The sequence below is a fragment of the Helobdella robusta genome (assembly GCF_000326865.2).
Source record: "Helobdella robusta unplaced genomic scaffold HELROscaffold_3, whole genome shotgun sequence".
Lineage (NCBI taxonomy): Eukaryota > Metazoa > Annelida > Clitellata > Rhynchobdellida > Glossiphoniidae > Helobdella > Helobdella robusta.
The window spans coordinates 3,061,441-3,081,108 of NW_008704501.1; the positions used below are offsets into that span (position 1 = coordinate 3,061,441).

The window sequence follows — 19,668 nt, forward strand, 5'->3', positions numbered from 1 at the left end:
ACAATAATAATTGTATTGCAGACTATGTTTCATTTAAAAACTTCAAATGTGTGGTGGAGACTATGATGAATTACAACATGTGGATTGGATACATTGGAGATAATTCAACAAGTTTCTATGTAGAATACAACAAAAGACAGGCAGATTACAGTAGGAATGACTCTTCTGTAGATTTTCTTCAATGCCACAGTGATCTGCCATCCATTTTTAAGTGTGGTTATAATTCATCGAGTGTAAATCTGTACGATTATCAGATGAACTTGTTTTTAAAACATGAAAACAGAGAACTCCATTTGAAGAATATTTCATGTCACTATAGTTAGTAATTGTCAGTCAAGTGTGTTTATTTACTGACAACTGTTATTAATTTCTTACCCATTGCAATAATATTTTTGTGAAGTTTGATAAATACGTAAAACTAAGTATTTAGACAATATTTAAAACATAGTTTAAATTTCTAGGTTTCTTTTATTGAAATATTTAAGATTGGTTACACTTTGTATGAGAAAATATTTGAAAAAAGTTTAAGTTTAATTCAGTTATTTGATCAATGAGTCTATAGCAACGACTTTTTCAGATCATTGATTGGTTTAGTTTATAAAAATAATTTTATGTTATATGTATCCTTTTTCGTTTTGTCTTGTATGCTAGATGTACCTGAAAATATCCTATTATACCTTTCTGTCTCTCAGCTTTTAAATTACTCCATGGTATTTTTATTAGTGAGAATCATCTCGGCCAATTTTACAATATTGGTTTCTTCCATTTATTCATTAATTTAAATTCAGTCTGTGAGTGTTATAAACTTGAATGATAGGATAGCATAGATTTTTTAATAGATAAATAATGATCGTACCTGGCTGATTCATCTTTTAAATTTTGAACGTTATTAAACAATGACCAACCTCTACATGGATAGTTAAGTTAGATTGCACAATTGATGAATTGATACTTAAATTAATTGCAGATGTGAAGGAAATAGCATTTGATTGTCTAAACTTCTTTCCAGTAGTCTTTCGTGTAATTTTGCTCGTTGTTTTCTCTTTGAAAGGTTGATTTTTTTTATTGTTGTGCTTAATTTTTTGTCTCACCTAACAATGAATTTTGCAGCGGTGATCATAGCAATTCTTCTGGTGTTGAAAATCTGCGCAGGTAAGTATTTAAATAATAAATTTTTAACGAATTAAATATAAATGCACTTCAAATTTCGTATTGATCTATTTAAAAACACAAGAGAGTGTTAGATTTTAAAACGTGGATTTTAATAGCGTTTTACGATTAACGTTCTTTGCGCATCGAGTAGTCGGGTGAGAGTTGGCAGGAAATAACAGAGATCCTTTGTATGAAGTGATATCGGTTTTAAAGGGCTGCCGTAAATTATTAAAGTATCAGTTTCAAATTGATAACGCGCGGAATAAAGAAATAAATAGTTAGATTTTAACAGTAATGAGACTGAGTAATGAGGGAAGGGGGTTCGGAAGCAGAATGTAAGCTTGGAATGACACATGGTAATCCACAGCTGTCGCTAAATTTTGAATGTTTTTTGTAATAAAATCTTGTTTTATAAAAACTTGCAACACGCCTGCGTGCGCAAAAAAAGGAATTATAACTTTCTATTTATTCTGCAGATGTATTAGAAAAGAAGAGAAAGAAGTCCAACACTCCTACGAACTGAAATATCATTCAGTGGCCCACTATTCAATCATGACAGCATGCATTCTTTTTTTACGGCTTTCTATTCAAATATATTTTTTCCTCATCATTTTTTTTCAGAGCAAATAGCACCATATTTTTTTAAATAACATTTTATTGTTGATTGATATCTTTATGAAAAAAAATTCAAAAAAGTGTTCTGAAGAGACTCTGTTTATTGCTAGATAAAACAATTTTAAAACAATCTGCGTCAGGTTGCTGTTCATTATGCTGCAGTGACACTTTGAATGGTGCTACAGAGATTAAACTGATTCATTTCTGCTTACATCAAATTAACTTGAATGATATGGTCAGATCAAATTCATCGCGTTAAGAATTTATGATGTGGTGTTGAATTGTTGAGCAGAATTCACTGCTTATAAAGCTAACAAAAGTTGTCAAAGGAATGTCTGTAAATAAGTTACTACTATTGAATTAAATAGCTAAGCCGTACCTGCGTGTTCAGAGCTCATCGCATTCAATATTGTTTATTCAGCTCCGTTGCACTTGTTAAATATGAACGTACATTAATATTGAAATTCTTTAAGCGTTCATAAAATGTGCATATTCATTCTGTAAAGAAGATTTGAGTAGAAGATTTATATAAAAACTACATAATTAGACGTTAACTTTGAAATGTTTAATTTGTTAAATAAGTTTGTTGGATGCCCATGTTAGATGCACTAAATGATATATACTTATCATGGAATGATTGTACCATATAAATGGTGTACTAAATATAAAATGATAGATCATGAATGGATTAGTAAATGTAAAACAATCGTTTCATAAGATTTAGCTGTATATATCTTATTTTTCTGACAAAGTATTTTTTTCTAAAACGTTAACGTGCAATAGAAATAAGTGAGGATGGGTCAAACGAAACGGCCAGTGGACGATCGGGGTGTTGGTAGCAGCACAACTGAGAGCATCCAAGCCACGCAACAAATGTTCTCCTCTCCAGGTTACTGAAATATTTTTCAAATCATTTTTATAAAAAGCCAAGCGTCAAGTTGATGGATAAGTTTGTGTTGTTTTATATGTTTTAAGACACGATCTTGTTAGTAACTTCTTCAAAAACCTTAAGTGCTTTAGATTTCTTTGCTGAATAAAATCTATCTAACAAAATATGATTCCTATGGCATATAAGTACAGTTCACATTTCACAGACCTCTTATTGATGATGCCAGCCACTGTAAGTTTTGCACGTATAGGTATACTCAACAACTCACTCATACATACATACAATCTTCAGTTCCATTCTGGGGAACAATAATGATATCAGCAGCAGGCTGCTTGTTCCTTCTCATTGTACTCTTCTGTTGCCTTTTGTTCTGTCTGTGCAGACGATCAAGCAAAAAGAAAAAGTTTGCTGGTCGGCCGGTTGGACTGACAGATAATTTGGACGCATTCAAGACAAAATCGGTTAGAGGGTAATGAATGTTTTAGCCTCGAAAGCAGCACCTCATTTAATACCGAAATTGATATTTTTTAAGACGTTAATGCAACCAGGGCTCGACGATCTTCCAGAAAAACAATTTGGAACATTACATTACTCTCTCGATTACAATCTTACAAAAAACATTGTTAGTAGTAATAAACGGACTATTTTTTAATTTTATGTCGTTAAAAGTTATCATAATTAATTTATTTTCATGCAGTTGGTTGAGTTCATTTTATAATGAAATTCCTCATTTTGGATTTATATAATTTAGTTTAAAACTCTTCAGTTGCACGTCGGAGTTATAAGAATTGATGACCTACCTGGCTCCATATTCTCTAAACCAAGCAGCACTTTTGTGCGAGTTCGAATACATCCTGAACTGCGAACGTTTGAAACAAAAGTTGTCAATCTCACAAGAAATCCTGTTTTTCAGGAAATATTTTCCTTTACAGTAAGCAATTTTTTTTCTTTTAATCAAGAACAACAAAGTAGAAGCCAATTGTCAGTTAATGTACCGACCAATTTTACGGCTTTAATCCTATTAAGTTACGTAAATTAAGCTTGCAAAGTAATAAAGAGTGAATTGCATCCTTGAAGATTTGATCATAACGAGTAAAGGCTTTTGTTTGGGTTGCAACAGCCCGAAATATATATATTGTTAAAATTAAAGTTGAAATTCCCTAAAATCCATGTACAAAAATTTGATGTTAAAACTTCTGCAGCACTCGCTCCACGTAAACAAATATTATTAAAATATGTGTAAAATAAATCTGGATGTGATATGTATGTTATATCATGAAAGTCAATGCAGAAATGTGCAACAGGCAAAAATTTGTCAACTCATTCTTTGAAAACCATGCCCACCCGCTTTCCACATATTATCTTCTAATTTTTATATTCAATAATGCACTTTTTTAAAGTAAGGCAATCAGTCACGTTGACGGTTTTTTTGAGAAGTAAACGTGTAGGTAAAACATTTTCAGGAATCCCCAATTTGTTTGATGTTTTCAATTAATATATTCCATCAAAAACTAAAATATTCATAGTTAAAGATTAATTCTTAGCAGTGTTTTTAGTGAATGCTGATGCTGATCTGTGCATATTTTTTATGTGGCTTGAAAAGTATAAAAAGATTCTTTGAGAATAATTAAAATTGTTTGTCACAGCAAAGCACGGAATGTTAACGTATGGAATAATAATAATAATATATGGAATGGTAATGCATGGAATGTTTATGTGCGGATTAATAAAGCATGCCTATAAATTTATATCAACCCGTGCAGATGCCTCCATCGAAGCAAGCGTCCTCAACTGTCGTCTTCTCCGTTTACGATTACCAGATGTTCACAAAACACAAACTATTAAGTCAACTGCACTTACCATTGAAGACGCTAATACTCGCCGATCTTGTAGAAGATTTTGCATTGTTGGAAGAGCCTAGTAAATTAGAAGAGGTCTTTTTTTACTTTATTGCGATCTACTAAGAAAAAAATCTATCGCACCGCAATAGACTGATAACAATTTCTTATACAAAAGTTTGCATTGGTTTCAAGAGAATAAATTATTGTTTATTTTTCGAAGTTGAATAACTGTTGAGATGTGAAAATAAATTTTTAGGAGGAGCAAATTGGCGACATTTGCTTGTCGTTGAAGTTTGTTCCAGCGCAAAACAAACTCCATGTCATTGTCATTGAAGCCAAAAATCTTCACAAGTGGTCTTCTGAGCTGAAAGGTTAAATTTGTTCAAATGATTTTATCCAAATGATTTGATAAGTATCGACGACCATTCTTATATATTTATATATATATTATATATATATATATATATATATATATAATGATTTACTGATCCAATTAACATTGGCAAACATTGACCATTATGAACAAATCTTACGAATAGTGACAGTTTAATAAAGAACAACAAACAAGTAATAACAGTTGTGAACATTAGAAATTATTGGCAAACTAACAAACAATGACGAATAGTGATGAACATTGAAGAACATTGAGCGATTATTATCAGACATTGACTAACAATGAATGACGAACACAAGCAGTTCAGGCTTGCCTGATAATTAATGAAAAAGTTTTTCGAACGCTCTTATCTTGTTCTTTTACGTCAATGCGTAAATAATAGAAAATTTAATTTTTTGTAAACAATAAACACTAATATAGAAAAACAATATCACGTGTATAATAGATATGTGTTAAATATACATACGTAGACACAACTAAGTCCATTTAATCATCGAAAACACTTTCAAAAGGAAATGCTTGTTGTTACAAAATAGAACAATTATTTATATTTGATAAGAAGGACGATGATTCACTTCTAGATCCTTACGTCAAACTATACCTGATGATGAATAAGAAACTGTTAAAAAAGAGAAAAACGACAACCATTGTAGCGACAGATATCAACCCATACTTCAACGAGGCCTTCGAATTCAACGTCAGTCTCGAAGATATAAAGGTTATATTCTGCCACCTTCTTTTAATATATATGTGTAATGTATATTTAAAAAAAAAATCAATAACTTAATGTAATTTATACACATGACACATAAAAAAATTTCATCAACATTTTTCAGAACTGTTCCCTGCTGGTCCGTGTTTCGTACAAAAGGTCGTTGGGAAGGTCCAACCACATCGGAGAAGTTTTGTTGGGGCTGGAAAAATTAGGAACTGGATACAAACATTGGACGGATATTGTCGCCACGCCGGGCCAGCCCTTTGCCATGTGGCATAACTTGAACATTTGTGAAAACTAACAACTATGCCATACTAACATACATACATACATACCAACAAGCATACTAACGATAAAAATAAATTAAATTCCATTTATGTACTGTACATAGAGACGCGTTTAATGAAATGAATTAACGATTCTCAATCAAAAATCTGTTGCAATAATTGATTCATAATTTGTATTTGTATTAAATATTTGTTGATCAAAATGGATTGCCTTTTAAAAATGTTATTAGATTTTCGTTGTATGTCCATCAAAGTAACAGTTGGTAATTGTTAATGCTTATTCAGTTTTATCGTTGAATTTATTTAAATATGACTCCCGTATTTTTTAATTAGTTACTACATTTTATTGAACTTAAATTGTCATTATTTCATCAAAACTTTTTTCTGCTTTAAATTATTTAACTTTTCAGCTAATTTTCTGAGTAGATTTTAGTTAGGTGTAAATAATCTCAGCTAACATCCTGCTCTTACCATTCATTCAACGAATTAAAAACGTTCTTTCAAAAAAATTCAACGTTTAATTTTGTAGTTTCATTATTTGCATTCTAAACGCTAACGATATAAGTTAATATTTGGCAATAACTTACCAGCATTGAAATCATAGGAACGCACAAATGATTGTGATTTATTTACTAACTCCTAATTCATCAGTCACTTTTTTAAGATATTTCATTTTTTTATCTCTCCTATATCATAAATATCTCATCAACTCAATATAACTTAGGCCACGTTCAGAATTGATTTTCAATTAGAAGGCGTTTGTGAATGTGATTCATTATTTTTCCATTTACAATAATGATCATTTTTAAAAACAACATCAATCACAATTTTATGATATGGCTTATGATAAAAAGGATCAAACACCAAATAACTTTTTAATACTCAGCTAATCTTTTCAATTATAACAAATAAACTTACTACCCGGCAAACCAACTAAACACTTGAAACGAATTTCATCTCGTTGAAAGTTCTCACTTTCAGGTGTACTGCAACACACTTGTTTAACGGCATTGTGTTGATATTTTAAAATACGTAATTTAATAATAATAGCATTAATAATAATAATAATAATAAACAATAGCAATGACAAAAACAATAATAATATTAAGTAATCGTCGTATCCAAATGCAGAGTTGTAGCAAGTACTGAACTTCAGTACTTAAGTAAAAGCACAAGCAACATAAAGAAAATGTTACTTGAGTAAAAGTACTTTTAAAAATTTATTTAAGTAAAAGTGGAAAGTAAAGACACTTTAAATGTTTTCCTGAAGTAAAAAGTATAGCCGATCAATCAAAAACTAAGTTATAGGTATTCTCATAAATCATAATATAATCATATATAATCACAATGAAATGAAAGCAATTAATTTAATGAAAGCTTTCGGGAGCACTTGAAATAAATGTTAAAAATGTTATTAAAGTCATTTCTTTCTTACCAGTAATAACACAGCTTATTAAATTCTACCCTACCACAACAACTTACATGTACGTATTCATAACTTAACCAATGAATTTTAACATCTCAAGTTTTCAAGAAGTTCTCGCACGGGAAGCAGCAATCAACGTTAATTTTGTGATTGTAACGAATGACTAAAAAAAGTAACGAAGAAAAAGCACAGCCGAAAAAAGTACTTTGTTACAAGTAGAAGTACTTATAATTTGTGTTACTACGTTACATTGGATAAGTACTTCATGAGTACTTTGTTACAACACTTCGATAGCGAGCAGCACTGTCCATATGCAAATTGGTGTAATTGTTGTAGTGTAATCATTCTTGTGATTGTAATTATTCTTTCGTCTGACTGTAATAACTTATTTCATTTCATTTCACTATCTAAACTTTAGCCTAAACATTCTAATCCGTATTCTCTATCTCATTCGCAATCAATGATACCTTTTTACGGAGTTTTTGTTAAATTACAAAGTTGTGGAAACACAAATTTCAATTAAATTTTATTTCAATAAAAATTTGTCTACCGACCATTTATAAGAAGAATCTAATTAGCAAATTTGACTTAATTTTAAAGAAACGTCGCAATGAAAAAGACAATGAAGCTTTGTTGCGATCACACCGATTTAATTAGGTAGGATCATTCATTACACAGAATAACAACGTCGACTTTGTACTGGTACATACGTTGACATTTATTATCCAATCAAAATGTATTACAACTTTTAATCCATTTTACTTTTATTCAAAACCTCTAAGCATATATTGAGATATTTATAAAATGAAAATGCTTGCCAAAATTTAAAGAATGCTCGTATTAAGTAAGCAGGGTGACCAAAATAGAACTCTGAAATAAATTCATCGCGAATGGCCAAAAACAGCAAACACAGTTCAGCGAGTGTTTAACACGAGTTAAGAAGTGAGAACAAAAACGATCGTAAAATTAGGCTAAATTACTGATAAGTATATGAAATCATTTAAATTGAGACTCATACATTAATGCGCAAATTCTGAAAATTCTATATTTTACAGATAGCCAATGTAAGAGAACAAGATATGGATATGAAAAAAGAAAGGAGCACGAGTAACCAGGTGAGCAGCAGTTAAAAGCTCTGCTTAGAGGATAGAACGTAGACTCTGGATGACCATTGTAGTTACTATTGTAATTCGCTCTACAATCCTACATAAAGCTAAAGTAACAAAATTCCTATACACACTCCGATCAACGAATCTCTCAGCACAACTTAAGAAAACTTTAACAAAAGTTAATTTTCCGATTTTTATTTAAACTTCATACCAGTTTAAGAAGTATTTTATTAATATTCAAAAATCTAGAAAACTACATTTCAACAACTATGTTCGGTAAATTACATCTAATTTTGCCAATTACAAACACAAAAAGTTTCCGAAAATTGAAAACACTAAAAGATAAACTATTTTGCAATTCAAGGCAAGGGAAATTTTTTTGGCAGATACATCATAACAATCGTTACATTTAAAACTCATCAACAAATATACCGGAATAAACTAAAAAAATTCATTGCTTTACTGAAAAAATAAATTTAGGGACATTTGATCACGTTAAGAAATACAATAAATCAATGCTCTTATTATATTGTACCATTTTAAAAGAATAGCTCATATGGCATCCTTACTCAACAATTGAAACGCTTTAAAACTAAAACATGTTTTGTTTCTAAATCTATACGATAAAAAATGGTAGCAATATGAATATGATATGATGGTCATGCCTCAACCTTAACCGTTGTAGGACCATTGACCATCTCAACTCCTTCACTCTTTATTCTCACCTGTCCTGGATCTTGTCTGTTGTCTGTAATGAATTTGGATTAACGAGTTACAAAATTAAACCGCGTTCATTCAATTGCAATGTACCTCTGTTATGCAGTGACAAGGAATTGGCGAACATCCTATTAATATTGTTATTGAAGACCCCTCCCCTCGCTCTGAAACTCCTCATCATATTCATCGGGTGGCCCCCACGTGCTCCAAATGTTTCATAATTCAACCTCCTTTCGTCCTTCCAGTCAGTTCTTTGCCTTAATATTAAATATTACCATCAAATAGTTTCCAGGTCAACGTAAAGTCAAAGTATTATAGTTCAATTCCTAAGTTAAAGGTTCAAGAAAAAATTAAGCAAAAAAGTTGATTGCAAAGCATGATATGAACCACATGTATATTCGAAATAGTAAGCAGGTTCGCGATATGTTGTGGAAAACGTAGAACTGGAAAAAAGTTTAAATTTAACTGAGACTAACAAACTACCATTTTTTCAAAGTTGCACGAAATATATTAGAACATTTGAAAATCAAAAAGAAATAGGAAATGTCTGGGATGTAATTTTGAAATTTAGGCCTATAACAGAAACTTTTAAAAAATTAGAAAAGTAAAAATTATAGATTAGGCATCCGCTGAACCTGAAGAAAATAATTTGTCTTTTTCATCAACAGCTTAAAACAAATGCGACCCTTCTAGCGGCCGTAGAACTACCATCTCGTACCCATCCAAGCATGATATTGCATGCGGAATGACATGCGAATGGACCTTTTTTATTACGATCTTGTTGTTGTGTTACTTGCAGCTTCATCATGCTTCACCACATCATTTCATTTGTCAATATATATTTTAAACATTTTATTTTAGTAAGCATTTAGAAAAAAAACTCCTGCAATATAAAATCAAAGTAAACTATAAATAGGAATTTAACTTCAACTGTCATTGAAAATAAGAAATGACCCTTCTGTATTAAACATGCGAATGATGGCAAGCAGAACAAATGTCAAAAACAAACATACCCATTGTTTCTATCATATGAGACACAGCTGATGTTGTCAAAGAAGGATTTGTTCTTATTGTAGTAATACACCTCATCTGCTTGGCATTTCATTAGACCGTCTCCATTTTTAACGTCCTCATTTTCATTGTGGCTCACCGCTATCAAGTATCAAGTATCAAACTGTTAACACTTTTTAACCAACTTTAATGTTTGTTCAAGGTGTTTATACTTTCCCATGAAACATTCATAACAATTTGACAGAATACAATGGTAAGCAATACAGTTGGACTTGAAAAAAGCAGTCTTAATTATATTTTAGAACTGGGAATAAATATTAAATATGATAAAATTGAGATTTTATAACATACCAACAGCTAACTTCTCCCTGATTTCTTTTTCAATTTCGACTTTATCAAATTGAGCATTTGCACTTTCAAAATCAAACTCAGACTCAAATTTAAGGGAAGGTTGTCGTGAATTGGATCTTCTGCCTCTGTTCCATCCTACCTCTCGGTTGTTCACGTAGAAATTATTTCCTGCATAATGTTTTTGTTTTAACTCTAAATCTCATTATGATTAAATAATGAAATTAGGGAAGAAAGTATCTACCAAATCTCATGAAATATCTTTGAACGGGCATCCATGGTTGGCCTCTTGGGAAATAAGGAGCCTGATTGTTGAACCTGCCTCGATATACTCTGCTCCCAAACCTCACACCAACTCCCATCCTACCTCCTCCTCCTCCTCCTCCTCCTGATGTCTGTACACTCTGATCCATCATTAAAGATTTCTGATTGGTTGGCATTTCTGAAAAGAAATTCAAAAATGTTTGTTAGAACATCTCAAAACAATGTCAACCATTCATTTTTGTGTTCAGATGATGAAATGCTTAAACTAAAAATGCAAAAATTAATCTGCCAAATAAATTAATCAAATTCAACATATTTCACAAAATGAATGAAATAACTGCAGTTGACTTTATACAAATTTCATATGTTAAATGCCTCCAAATCTGCCCAGACAAATGTGATAAGAACATTGCACTGATACTATATAACATGGGAACATGGCTAACAAAGCATTTCTAATGTCTGAGTATATAAAAACAAACAGCATTATAAGGAAAAGTACACACCCAATGAATTTGCTTTCATAGGGGCTTTTGTCTTGTTAGTTGGAGACTTTCTGGCGAACAGAGAATTTCGAGCTCCTTTTTGGAATATCAAAATGTATTAAAATATTAAATTAGAAACTCATTAACTGAAAACATTTTGCTAACTCAATAAATCAATTAAATTTATAATGCAATGTTTTAATGCATTCCTCATTTAAACAACTGACTGGCTGCATGTCACAAACCAAGTAACCGAAAGCACATTAGAAATGGATTGAGAAATCTCCACAGGAAATAAACAAAACCATTGAAGTAATTCTTGATGAAAATTTAAAAACGTGAAAGAAGCATGTAAGTAAAAAAAAAAAAAAAAAGTGAATAGGTAGAAAGAGCTTTCTAGGTGAATATGTAAAAAAAATTGTTAGAAGTCTTTGCAACACTTGTAATAGAAAGTTTTTTTGAAAAAAGGAACATTGAACTTGACCAATGCCATGATACATTCACCACAACCAAACCCATGCTGAACTGAGAAATTCAAAGTTTTTTTGCCAAGTCTTAAGTTAATTCCTGTGACCAAAAATTAACAAATGAATTGCACAAAATAAAATATTTACTTGACTTAAAAAAATAATAAAAACATTTTTTTCTACCATTAAAAACATAATGGAGATGGTTTAAATTGTGGGATGTGATGTATCAGTGAAAAAGAAAACCGGTTCCTTCCTGACCATCATTATTTTGAAGATTTAAATTGCATTTACAGAAAGTATCACTTTAAATCTGAGTGGACCAATTTTCCAAATGAACATTATTGAATAATAAAACAAGTTTTAATATCTGGTCTCGTTTGTTCATTCAATTTTTGTTTACAAATTCAAAATGTTTGTCAGTACATTGAGGAGTTGTAAAAGGAACATGCAATTTCAATGGGAATGTCTATCTTTATTAAACCAATTAACAGCCAACTAACTAAACCAGCTCAAAAGAAGCAACACTACATTATATTATAATATTATATATAATTAACTATGACAATCCAATATAACCACTATATTGCTGGGGAAATCCCGGGTAGAAGTGAGGTTGATAACTCCCACCTTGACCAATTGGTTGAGAAGACTAAGAAAAAATATTGTAAAGAATTTTGTAAAAAATATTGTAAAGAATCTAAATAAATTATAAAAAATAAATAAGAAAACTTACTTTGACAATGGCAGGATCTTGGTTAATGGAGGAGTTTGAGAGCAATGTTGGCTTGGGAGGCTCGCACACATGCAGGTCCTTGATGTCACTTCCTCTGAAGATTATGTATTCAAACACCTCGTCTCTCGCCGGCACGGGATGGTCAGTTGGTCTGTCTTCTGTCCCAAAAGAGCGAACTGACGGGTTGAGTTGTCATTTTGTTCAATTGTCAGCAGTTAAATAAATTCAATGTGTTGAATTGAAATAAAAGTTGTGTTGACGAACGCATTCATCGAAATTGTATTTTTGAACAACACACTCGACAAACAAACGGCCATGTTACCTTTTGCAAGCGCGACAGTCGATTCATTCGGGTCTATTGTGTACAGAATACCTTCATATCGAATTTCGGCTTTCGAAATTAAGCTTATTTTGCTACCTAAGTAAGGTATGCCGCTGCCACTCGTTTTACTCATGATTTGATATAATTTGATATAATTTAATTAATGTCAATTTAATTAAACCAATACTCCAACCACATTCAACGTGCCTGAACCACGAGCTGGCATCAAAAGAAGCAGCTGACACAAATTTCCCTCCAAAAAATATACGAAAGACAAAAATATCATAACGGTAATAATTAATTGGAAAGTGTAAATGCCGTATATATATATATAAAATAAAGTAAAAAAGTGTTAAGTTTGAAAAGACGGAAAATACTTTCACTAACTTTCACTAGCACGAAAATAGTGGAGTAGCTGGGCTGAGGGAGGCCCAGTTTGAACAAACTCTGATAGGGTACTTAACTCATTTCAAAAACAGTTTTGACATGAGGTATTTAGAATAAAAATTGCATCTAAAATTGTATTTTTTTATATTATGTAAAAATGATAATCAAAACAAGCATTCATTGTCAATGATTTAAAACAGTTGAAATATGCTTTGGCAAATGTGTAAAAAGAATAGCCCTGTCAATCTCTGAATAACGATCATTTATATACTTTTCTAGCCTTTTTTGACTCGTTGATGAGCCAAGTACTTTCGAATTAATTTAATTTTAAAAAACGTTTGTTCGTTTTCAACAGTTGTCACTGGCTGAAGTTTCTGCAACGGCAACTATACCCTGTCTACGATACAGAAGAATTAGATGTGACTTGATAAAAGTATAAATTATTTGGTGATGAAAGACAGACGTGTGTAATCTAAAGCTGAAACTGCGTGAACGTGTGAGAACGAGAGGGCATAATATGAAACTAAATACGTGTTTTTTAATGAAGAATCTCATAATTAAGTACAATAGCTATAATTCAGTGCTTATATAGGGCCACGTTATTCTACATATATGGTTATTCCCATATAAATAGAACATAGTACAATATTCAACAATATATTCAACAACAATATTCAACAATATATTCAACAACAATATTCCATAGTACATGTGCTTGAGAATTTGTTCTTACTTACTAAATTTTCCGGTCAATTTTAAATTTAAAATTATTTAAAAGTTTATTATATACTCAATTTTACTCACTAAACTTTGCCGGCGAAGCCCTTTCGGTTTTATTTTAAGTTTTATTTATGTGTGTGTGCAATTTTTTCGTTTCTTTGAATGGTTACAATTTTATTGAACTTTTAAATTAAATTGATTAATAATTAAGATTACTGACATTAAGATTACTGACATATTATGATATGATTAATGACATAATCATTAATGATTAATTTAATATTAATCATTATAATGTTAATTTAATCATTAATGATTTTTAATTTACTGGCAAAATTTCACACTGAGTGAGTTATTTCATTTTTTTATTTAATTATTAATAAAATAAAAAAAAAATTAATATCAATTCGCTTGTTATTCTCTTCATAGTCAAATCATCATTTTTTATAATGATAATCAGATTGAATCACCAATGCAATGAACATGGACAGGACAGTGATTACAATTATTAACTGACTAACAACAATACAATTGATTGAGTTGAATGTTGAACATGAACTTGTGATGAACATCCTCACAATAGAATAGATGAGATACTATCTTTTCTAAAAAATTTATTTAAAAAATGGAATGCGATCATATATTACATGCATATTCATTGAAGATTGAACAATGCGATGAATGTTGACATGATTACAATTATTAACTAGATGTAGATTACAATACTATTGAGTGATTGACTTGTATTGAACATGAACACGTACATTGTTCATGTGATGTGCACATCCTCACAATGCATGAGATGAGAAACATGTATGACTTGATAGTGTAGTTTTTTGGTGATTATTTTTGCAAAGATAATTTGCAATTATTATTTTTTTTTACAGGAACTCTTAAAGCATAAATATGAGTTCTGCTTTGTTAAAAGATACAGACGTTGAACGTGGGCTCCAAAGGAAGAAACTGTTCATAAATTCATGCATTTCAAAGAACACATCTAGTAAGTTTTTATCACTTTTTCTTTTCCATATTCTTTGTTTCTTTTTAATGTGTTTTATTATATTATAAAACTTTGAAGCTTCTCGATTTAGAATGTTTTTTTTATAATTAATTAATTTTGGCAATATGCATCTACCATGGCCGACATATCAACCATTCAGAAATGTGGATATGAAAATGTTATCTATTTGAATTAGATGAATGGCACACAGTAGTGTAAGAAAACTTTAGAGGCTTAAGAACTAGAACTATATAATTATTTACATTTAACTTGAATAAAAAATAATTTTAACATTGAAATTTTCTTACTGGATGGTACTTTATGTACCAAGCTTAGTTGAGAGTCTAAATTTATACTTGAAAACTCCATATTTCTAGTGAACTCAACATACCGAAAAAAGACACTTCGTGCAAACAACAGAGCTCTAGCCAGAGCACTTTGCAAGAAAAAACTTGAACTGTCTGAACTTAGAAGAAAATTTCTTATACTTCAAAATGAAAATCAACTGTTGAAGTTTCATTGCAATGAAAATGTCTCTAATGATAATTGTTTATACGAGGTTACATTTTGATATAAATTTATCTGCTCTTCACTTCATGTCATTATAAATTTCTAGATAAATTATTATTTTTGAATGTTTTTGTCTGCAACTACTTTGCATTCGATGTAAAAGTAATCACTGAATTTTTTCTAATAATTTTTTTTTTTGAAAATTTTTTTTAGGAGAAATCAAAAGTTTTCCAAAACACTTTGAATGGAGAAGTTGTTAAATTGTATAAGATTTGTCAAAATCTAGTGAGTTTATCTGAAGAGTGTAATATTTTCTGTGAAGGCAAAGGCAAAATTTCAGATGGGCTTGCCTCTGAACAGACAAAATTGCCTTCAGATCATTTAGCAGCTCTCGAGTCAATGCAGATGAATGGTGTGTTGAATAACTATGACTCCATTCAAAATGCTCCTAAAGCTGTATTGGCTACAGATAATAGGTATTTTTCTTTCATGTGCATATATATATATATATATATATATATATATATATATATATATATTAAGTTTTATTAAAAAATTCTTAAATTCTTTTGCATGATAAGCTCGCATAAGTATTTGAGTATTTGTTAAGATTTGTGGCTTTAATTTATATTGCTGAAAATTGCTAATTATTGTGAATTATAGTGAAAATGTCTTCAAATAATCCTTAGGTTCATATTTATTTAAAAGAATGTATGCTACATAATTAGATTGGATGATTTATTTTCAAGGCTGCCTGCAAAACCTCAAAGAGTTCAGAGAATGTTGGAGACGAATGGAAACATGAATGATGATATCATTGATGCTCCAGCTAACTGCTGCAACGATGCTTTTGAATTTGATTTTATGATGTGTAAAAAATTAAGCACTATTACAGAACTGTCAGAGAATGATCTCACGTGCATTAAAGACGGTATCTATATTCGTTAATATTTGCATTCAATTGTTTTATTTCACCATCACATTGTTTCGTTCACTACCTACTTCATTGCATTCAATTTAACGTTCCTCTATACAAATGTAAGAGTCAATTACATGACTGATATACAATGCAGGAAGGCTTGTTGTTGTCTTTGACTGGCTCATGAGTTAGACGCCCCTGATTTAATAATTGTTCATATTTCTTGGTGTCATTTTTAAAGCAATGATTTTTACATTATTTTAATTTGTTGTTTTACATTGGAAATATATTGGTTAATTGTTATCTCTTTTTCTTACATTGAGATGATAATTTTAATACTGTTGGTAGTTCAGTCCTCAGTGCTTTTCAGAGATGGATATTAACAATCGTTAACATGCACTTGAGCGTATTTGTTTTACATGCAACTATTCATAAACACTTACAATGGAAGCAAGTTGCTGAACCTGACGCTTCATTCATTTCACTTGTGCAAAGTTATTTTATTTTTATTAACTAATATTATTATTTTTTCTATATTTAGATGAGTTTCTCTCTAAGCAAGGAAACTTAAATGAATCTATAGTAAGCCCCAGTCAACGTATCACTGAGAATTTAACCAGCACATATACCTCTCCAACCGAAAGAAATCCACTTGATTTATCATCTGACGTTCTTCATACTGAAAATCTGTCCTTCGTTACTGAATATTCTGACAAACTCTCAAATGGTTTGAGATTTTCCAAAAATTGTGCGGCAGACAATAACTTTGAAATTAAATACAATATCAGATCTGAAGGCACTATTTGCATTGACGAAGAAAATAATCAACCATTAGAAAAAATAAAAAATAATCATTATTCCTGTGTTTCAAATAAATTGGAAAATATTAAAGGTGGTTCAACGAAGGTTCAATCAGCTGATAGTGAATCAAATCTGAAAACTATCCCATATTTTGCCAGCGTGTCTAAGGAAAGATTTGCAAAACATCTTGATGATAAAAAACTAGCTGGCTGTCTCAACGAAAATGGCAGACATTTAAAAGACAACCATTGTTCTGTTACAAAACGTGATATACTGCTGAATGATTTAAATGTATTGAATGTTATTGCAAACCCTAGTAAAGAATACCAATCTTCCTGTAGTAACACGAAAAATTATAAAAATATGGTTGTTGAGACCTCTGATGATGAAAATTGTCCCGACTTGAATGAGCTCAGAAGAACTCATCTGTTCACTGAAAAACTTCTAATTTCACCTTTAATGAAACGAAAGAAAAGTGACGAGTGTTCGACATTGAAAAATGGAACTTCACCTGAATATCCTAAAGCTAAGAAACTTTCAAGTCTGTCTCCCATATTGCAATTGGTTGATGTAAAATCTTTTCTACAAGTCTGCGAATCAAATGTAACTTGTAAAGGCGTTCAAGAAATTTTCTCTGATCAAAGGATACATGAATCATTAAATATTAAAACAACCGAAACTGATGATCATAATTCTTCCCAGAATTTAAGTCATACCTCCACCGATATTGAAAGCAATATATTAAAATGTTTAGAAAACGCTGATGTGTCAAACTGCCCGGACTCAGCACAAATGTATAATCATAATAACGCAAATAAAAAAATTAACAAAAGATTGTCATCTGTATCGACATCATCTGAATCAAGGTATTCTTCAAATGTTCTTTCAAACTTTCTGTTTTTTGTAAAGTTGTCTGCTATAATACTTGAAAATAATGTTCAATTGAGTAAGATAGCGATGAATATCGAAACAGATTGTCAGAAGACTTCAGAGCAGGAAGAAGAAACAAATTTGTGAGTTATAAAGAACCGCCTTTGAACACGTATGTGTTTTCAATTATTTTGCTAATTTTTTCCATAATTGCTAAAAATGTCTCACGTGTATACCATTCGAACAGGAAGCTCAGAAGGGATGACTGTCGTGCCTCATCTGTTCATAATAAAAAGAAAAGGAAACGTTAACCTTCACTTTAAGTATTAATTTCTAATTGATACTTGTTTTTATACTCACTGAATTGTTTTCTTCTGGTGCAAATCTTTAGTTTGACTTCAGTGTTAACAACGCTGGCTGGTCATTTATTCTCTCTTATTTTATTAATTTATCTTTTTGGCAACTTTCTGGTTTCTCTTTTCTTAACGCTCGTATCGCTTATTCTTTTTTTTAAACAAGTCTTCTCTCTTTTTTTTATTTACGAATTTTTTAGTGTTTCTTTTTGTGGTAATATGAGTTATATGAGATTAAATAATAGCATATTAAATATTAACAGAACGTTTACGTGCGTGCAGTCAAATGTGGCTCTTGTGAATCCTCTGAAATCTGACGATAACTAACGCCTTCAACAATGAACCCAGCTTATCAATTTCCATTCGTTTAAAATATAATAGAAAAAACTTTTCTTTTTGTTTTATTTTTTTGTTCTAAAAAAAAGTGATATTTAATTTGCATTGTAGCTGGGTAGGTTGTTCAATCAATCTTCGTTTTGCGTCCAGAGACCCGGTTTCTCGAGGTAGGACGTTGTTTTCTTTGCCATCAACTTTTTGCGCCAAATTAGACGATCAGTTGTATCCATTTCATTTAAATTTAGAGCTTTCATGTCTTGCTCGATTGTTTGCGACCAGGACTTCTTTGGACGGTCTTTGGGACGTGTGCCAGGTACTTCAACATCTGCAAGAGAAGTTATGGCACTGTTTCCACTTCGTTTGACATGACCAAACCACCGCAGACGGTGTTGCCGGCATTCGTCCTTTATATCATCTAAACCAGCACGACGCAGGATTTCGGTAGATTTGATGTGGTCTTTCAGATTAATTCGTTGCATCCATCGGAGCATTTTCATGTCGGTTGGTTAAAATTGTTGTTCCAGTTTGGTTGTCATTGGCCATGTTTCTGCACTATATAACAACACCGGACGTATCACAGATTTATAAAGTCTTGATCGTAGTGGTAGTGGGATGTCACGCCGCATCAATATAGAGGCAAGGAGATGCCATTTATTCCAGGCTGCACGTATGCGTGCTCGAACGGCAGCTTCAGCTGTTCCAGTACAATCCAGAACATCCCCTATATATTGAAACGATGTGACTTTCTCTATTTTAATGGCTTCAAAAACAGTGCTATTTCGAATTTGTTGTTGTGGATTGGTGCAAGCAGGACAAACAAAATTGGACACTTTAGATAAAGTACCAATTATTTTAGAACAACGTTTGTGACACCACTGGTTACACTGCTGACACTTGATTGAATTGTTACCTACACCAGCTTTACAAACTGAACAGGGCCATTGTCCAGTAGCTGTGGATTGGATGGGTTCACCAGTGTTCATTGCTTTGGTTT

The 19,668-nt window shown here is 31.2% G+C and overlaps 4 protein-coding genes across 4 annotated transcripts; 3 read left to right on the plus strand and 1 right to left on the minus strand.

Moving 5' to 3' along the window:
* Positions 1–77: 77 nt before the first annotated feature.
* HELRODRAFT_161288 (hypothetical protein) lies at positions 78–1,056 on the plus strand (the record flags this gene model as incomplete). The annotated part of the gene is made up of 2 exons (XM_009021221.1): positions 78–318; positions 968–1,056. The coding sequence occupies 2 exons, from the start codon at positions 78–80 to the stop codon at positions 1,054–1,056; spliced, it is 330 nt and encodes a 109-aa protein (XP_009019469.1).
* A 2,138-nt stretch (positions 1,057–3,194) lies between these two features.
* Syt45 (synaptotagmin 45) lies at positions 3,195–5,907 on the plus strand (the record flags this gene model as incomplete). The annotated part of the gene is made up of 6 exons (XM_009021222.1): positions 3,195–3,278; positions 3,423–3,587; positions 4,420–4,590; positions 4,757–4,868; positions 5,473–5,609; positions 5,728–5,907. The coding sequence occupies 6 exons, from the start codon at positions 3,195–3,197 to the stop codon at positions 5,905–5,907; spliced, it is 849 nt and encodes a 282-aa protein (XP_009019470.1).
* Positions 5,908–8,607: 2,700 nt separating this feature from the next.
* HELRODRAFT_94372 (hypothetical protein) lies at positions 8,608–13,009 on the minus strand. The gene is made up of 9 exons (XM_009021223.1): positions 12,779–13,009; positions 12,457–12,632; positions 12,304–12,372; positions 11,275–11,350; positions 10,749–10,946; positions 10,508–10,675; positions 10,159–10,297; positions 9,239–9,402; positions 8,608–9,176 (listed from the first exon to the last, which is right to left on the minus strand). The coding sequence occupies exons 1-9, from the start codon at positions 12,909–12,911 to the stop codon at positions 9,088–9,090; spliced, it is 1,212 nt and encodes a 403-aa protein (XP_009019471.1). The 5' UTR covers positions 12,912–13,009; the 3' UTR covers positions 8,608–9,087.
* A 2,012-nt stretch (positions 13,010–15,021) lies between these two features.
* Positions 15,022–18,132, plus strand: HELRODRAFT_161291 (hypothetical protein; the record flags this gene model as incomplete). The annotated part of the gene is made up of 5 exons (XM_009021224.1): positions 15,022–15,063; positions 15,286–15,444; positions 15,609–15,871; positions 16,124–16,326; positions 16,856–18,132. 5 exons carry the CDS (start codon positions 15,022–15,024, stop codon positions 18,130–18,132), a joined length of 1,944 nt encoding a protein of 647 aa, XP_009019472.1.
* Positions 18,133–19,668: the final 1,536 nt, after the last annotated feature.

Coding starts and splice junctions, on each gene's coding strand:
- HELRODRAFT_94372 (XM_009021223.1), bottom strand. CDS start 12,911: ATGAGTAAAACGAGTGGCAGCGGCATACCTTACTTAGGTAGCAAAATA. Junction 12,373..12,456: donor AAGATCCTGCCATTGTCAAA/GTAAGTTTTCTT, acceptor ATTTTTTCTTAG/TCTTCTCAACCAATTGGTCA. Junction 9,177..9,238: donor CTTGTCACTGCATAACAGAG/GTACATTGCAAT, acceptor AATTCATTACAG/ACAACAGACAAGATCCAGGA.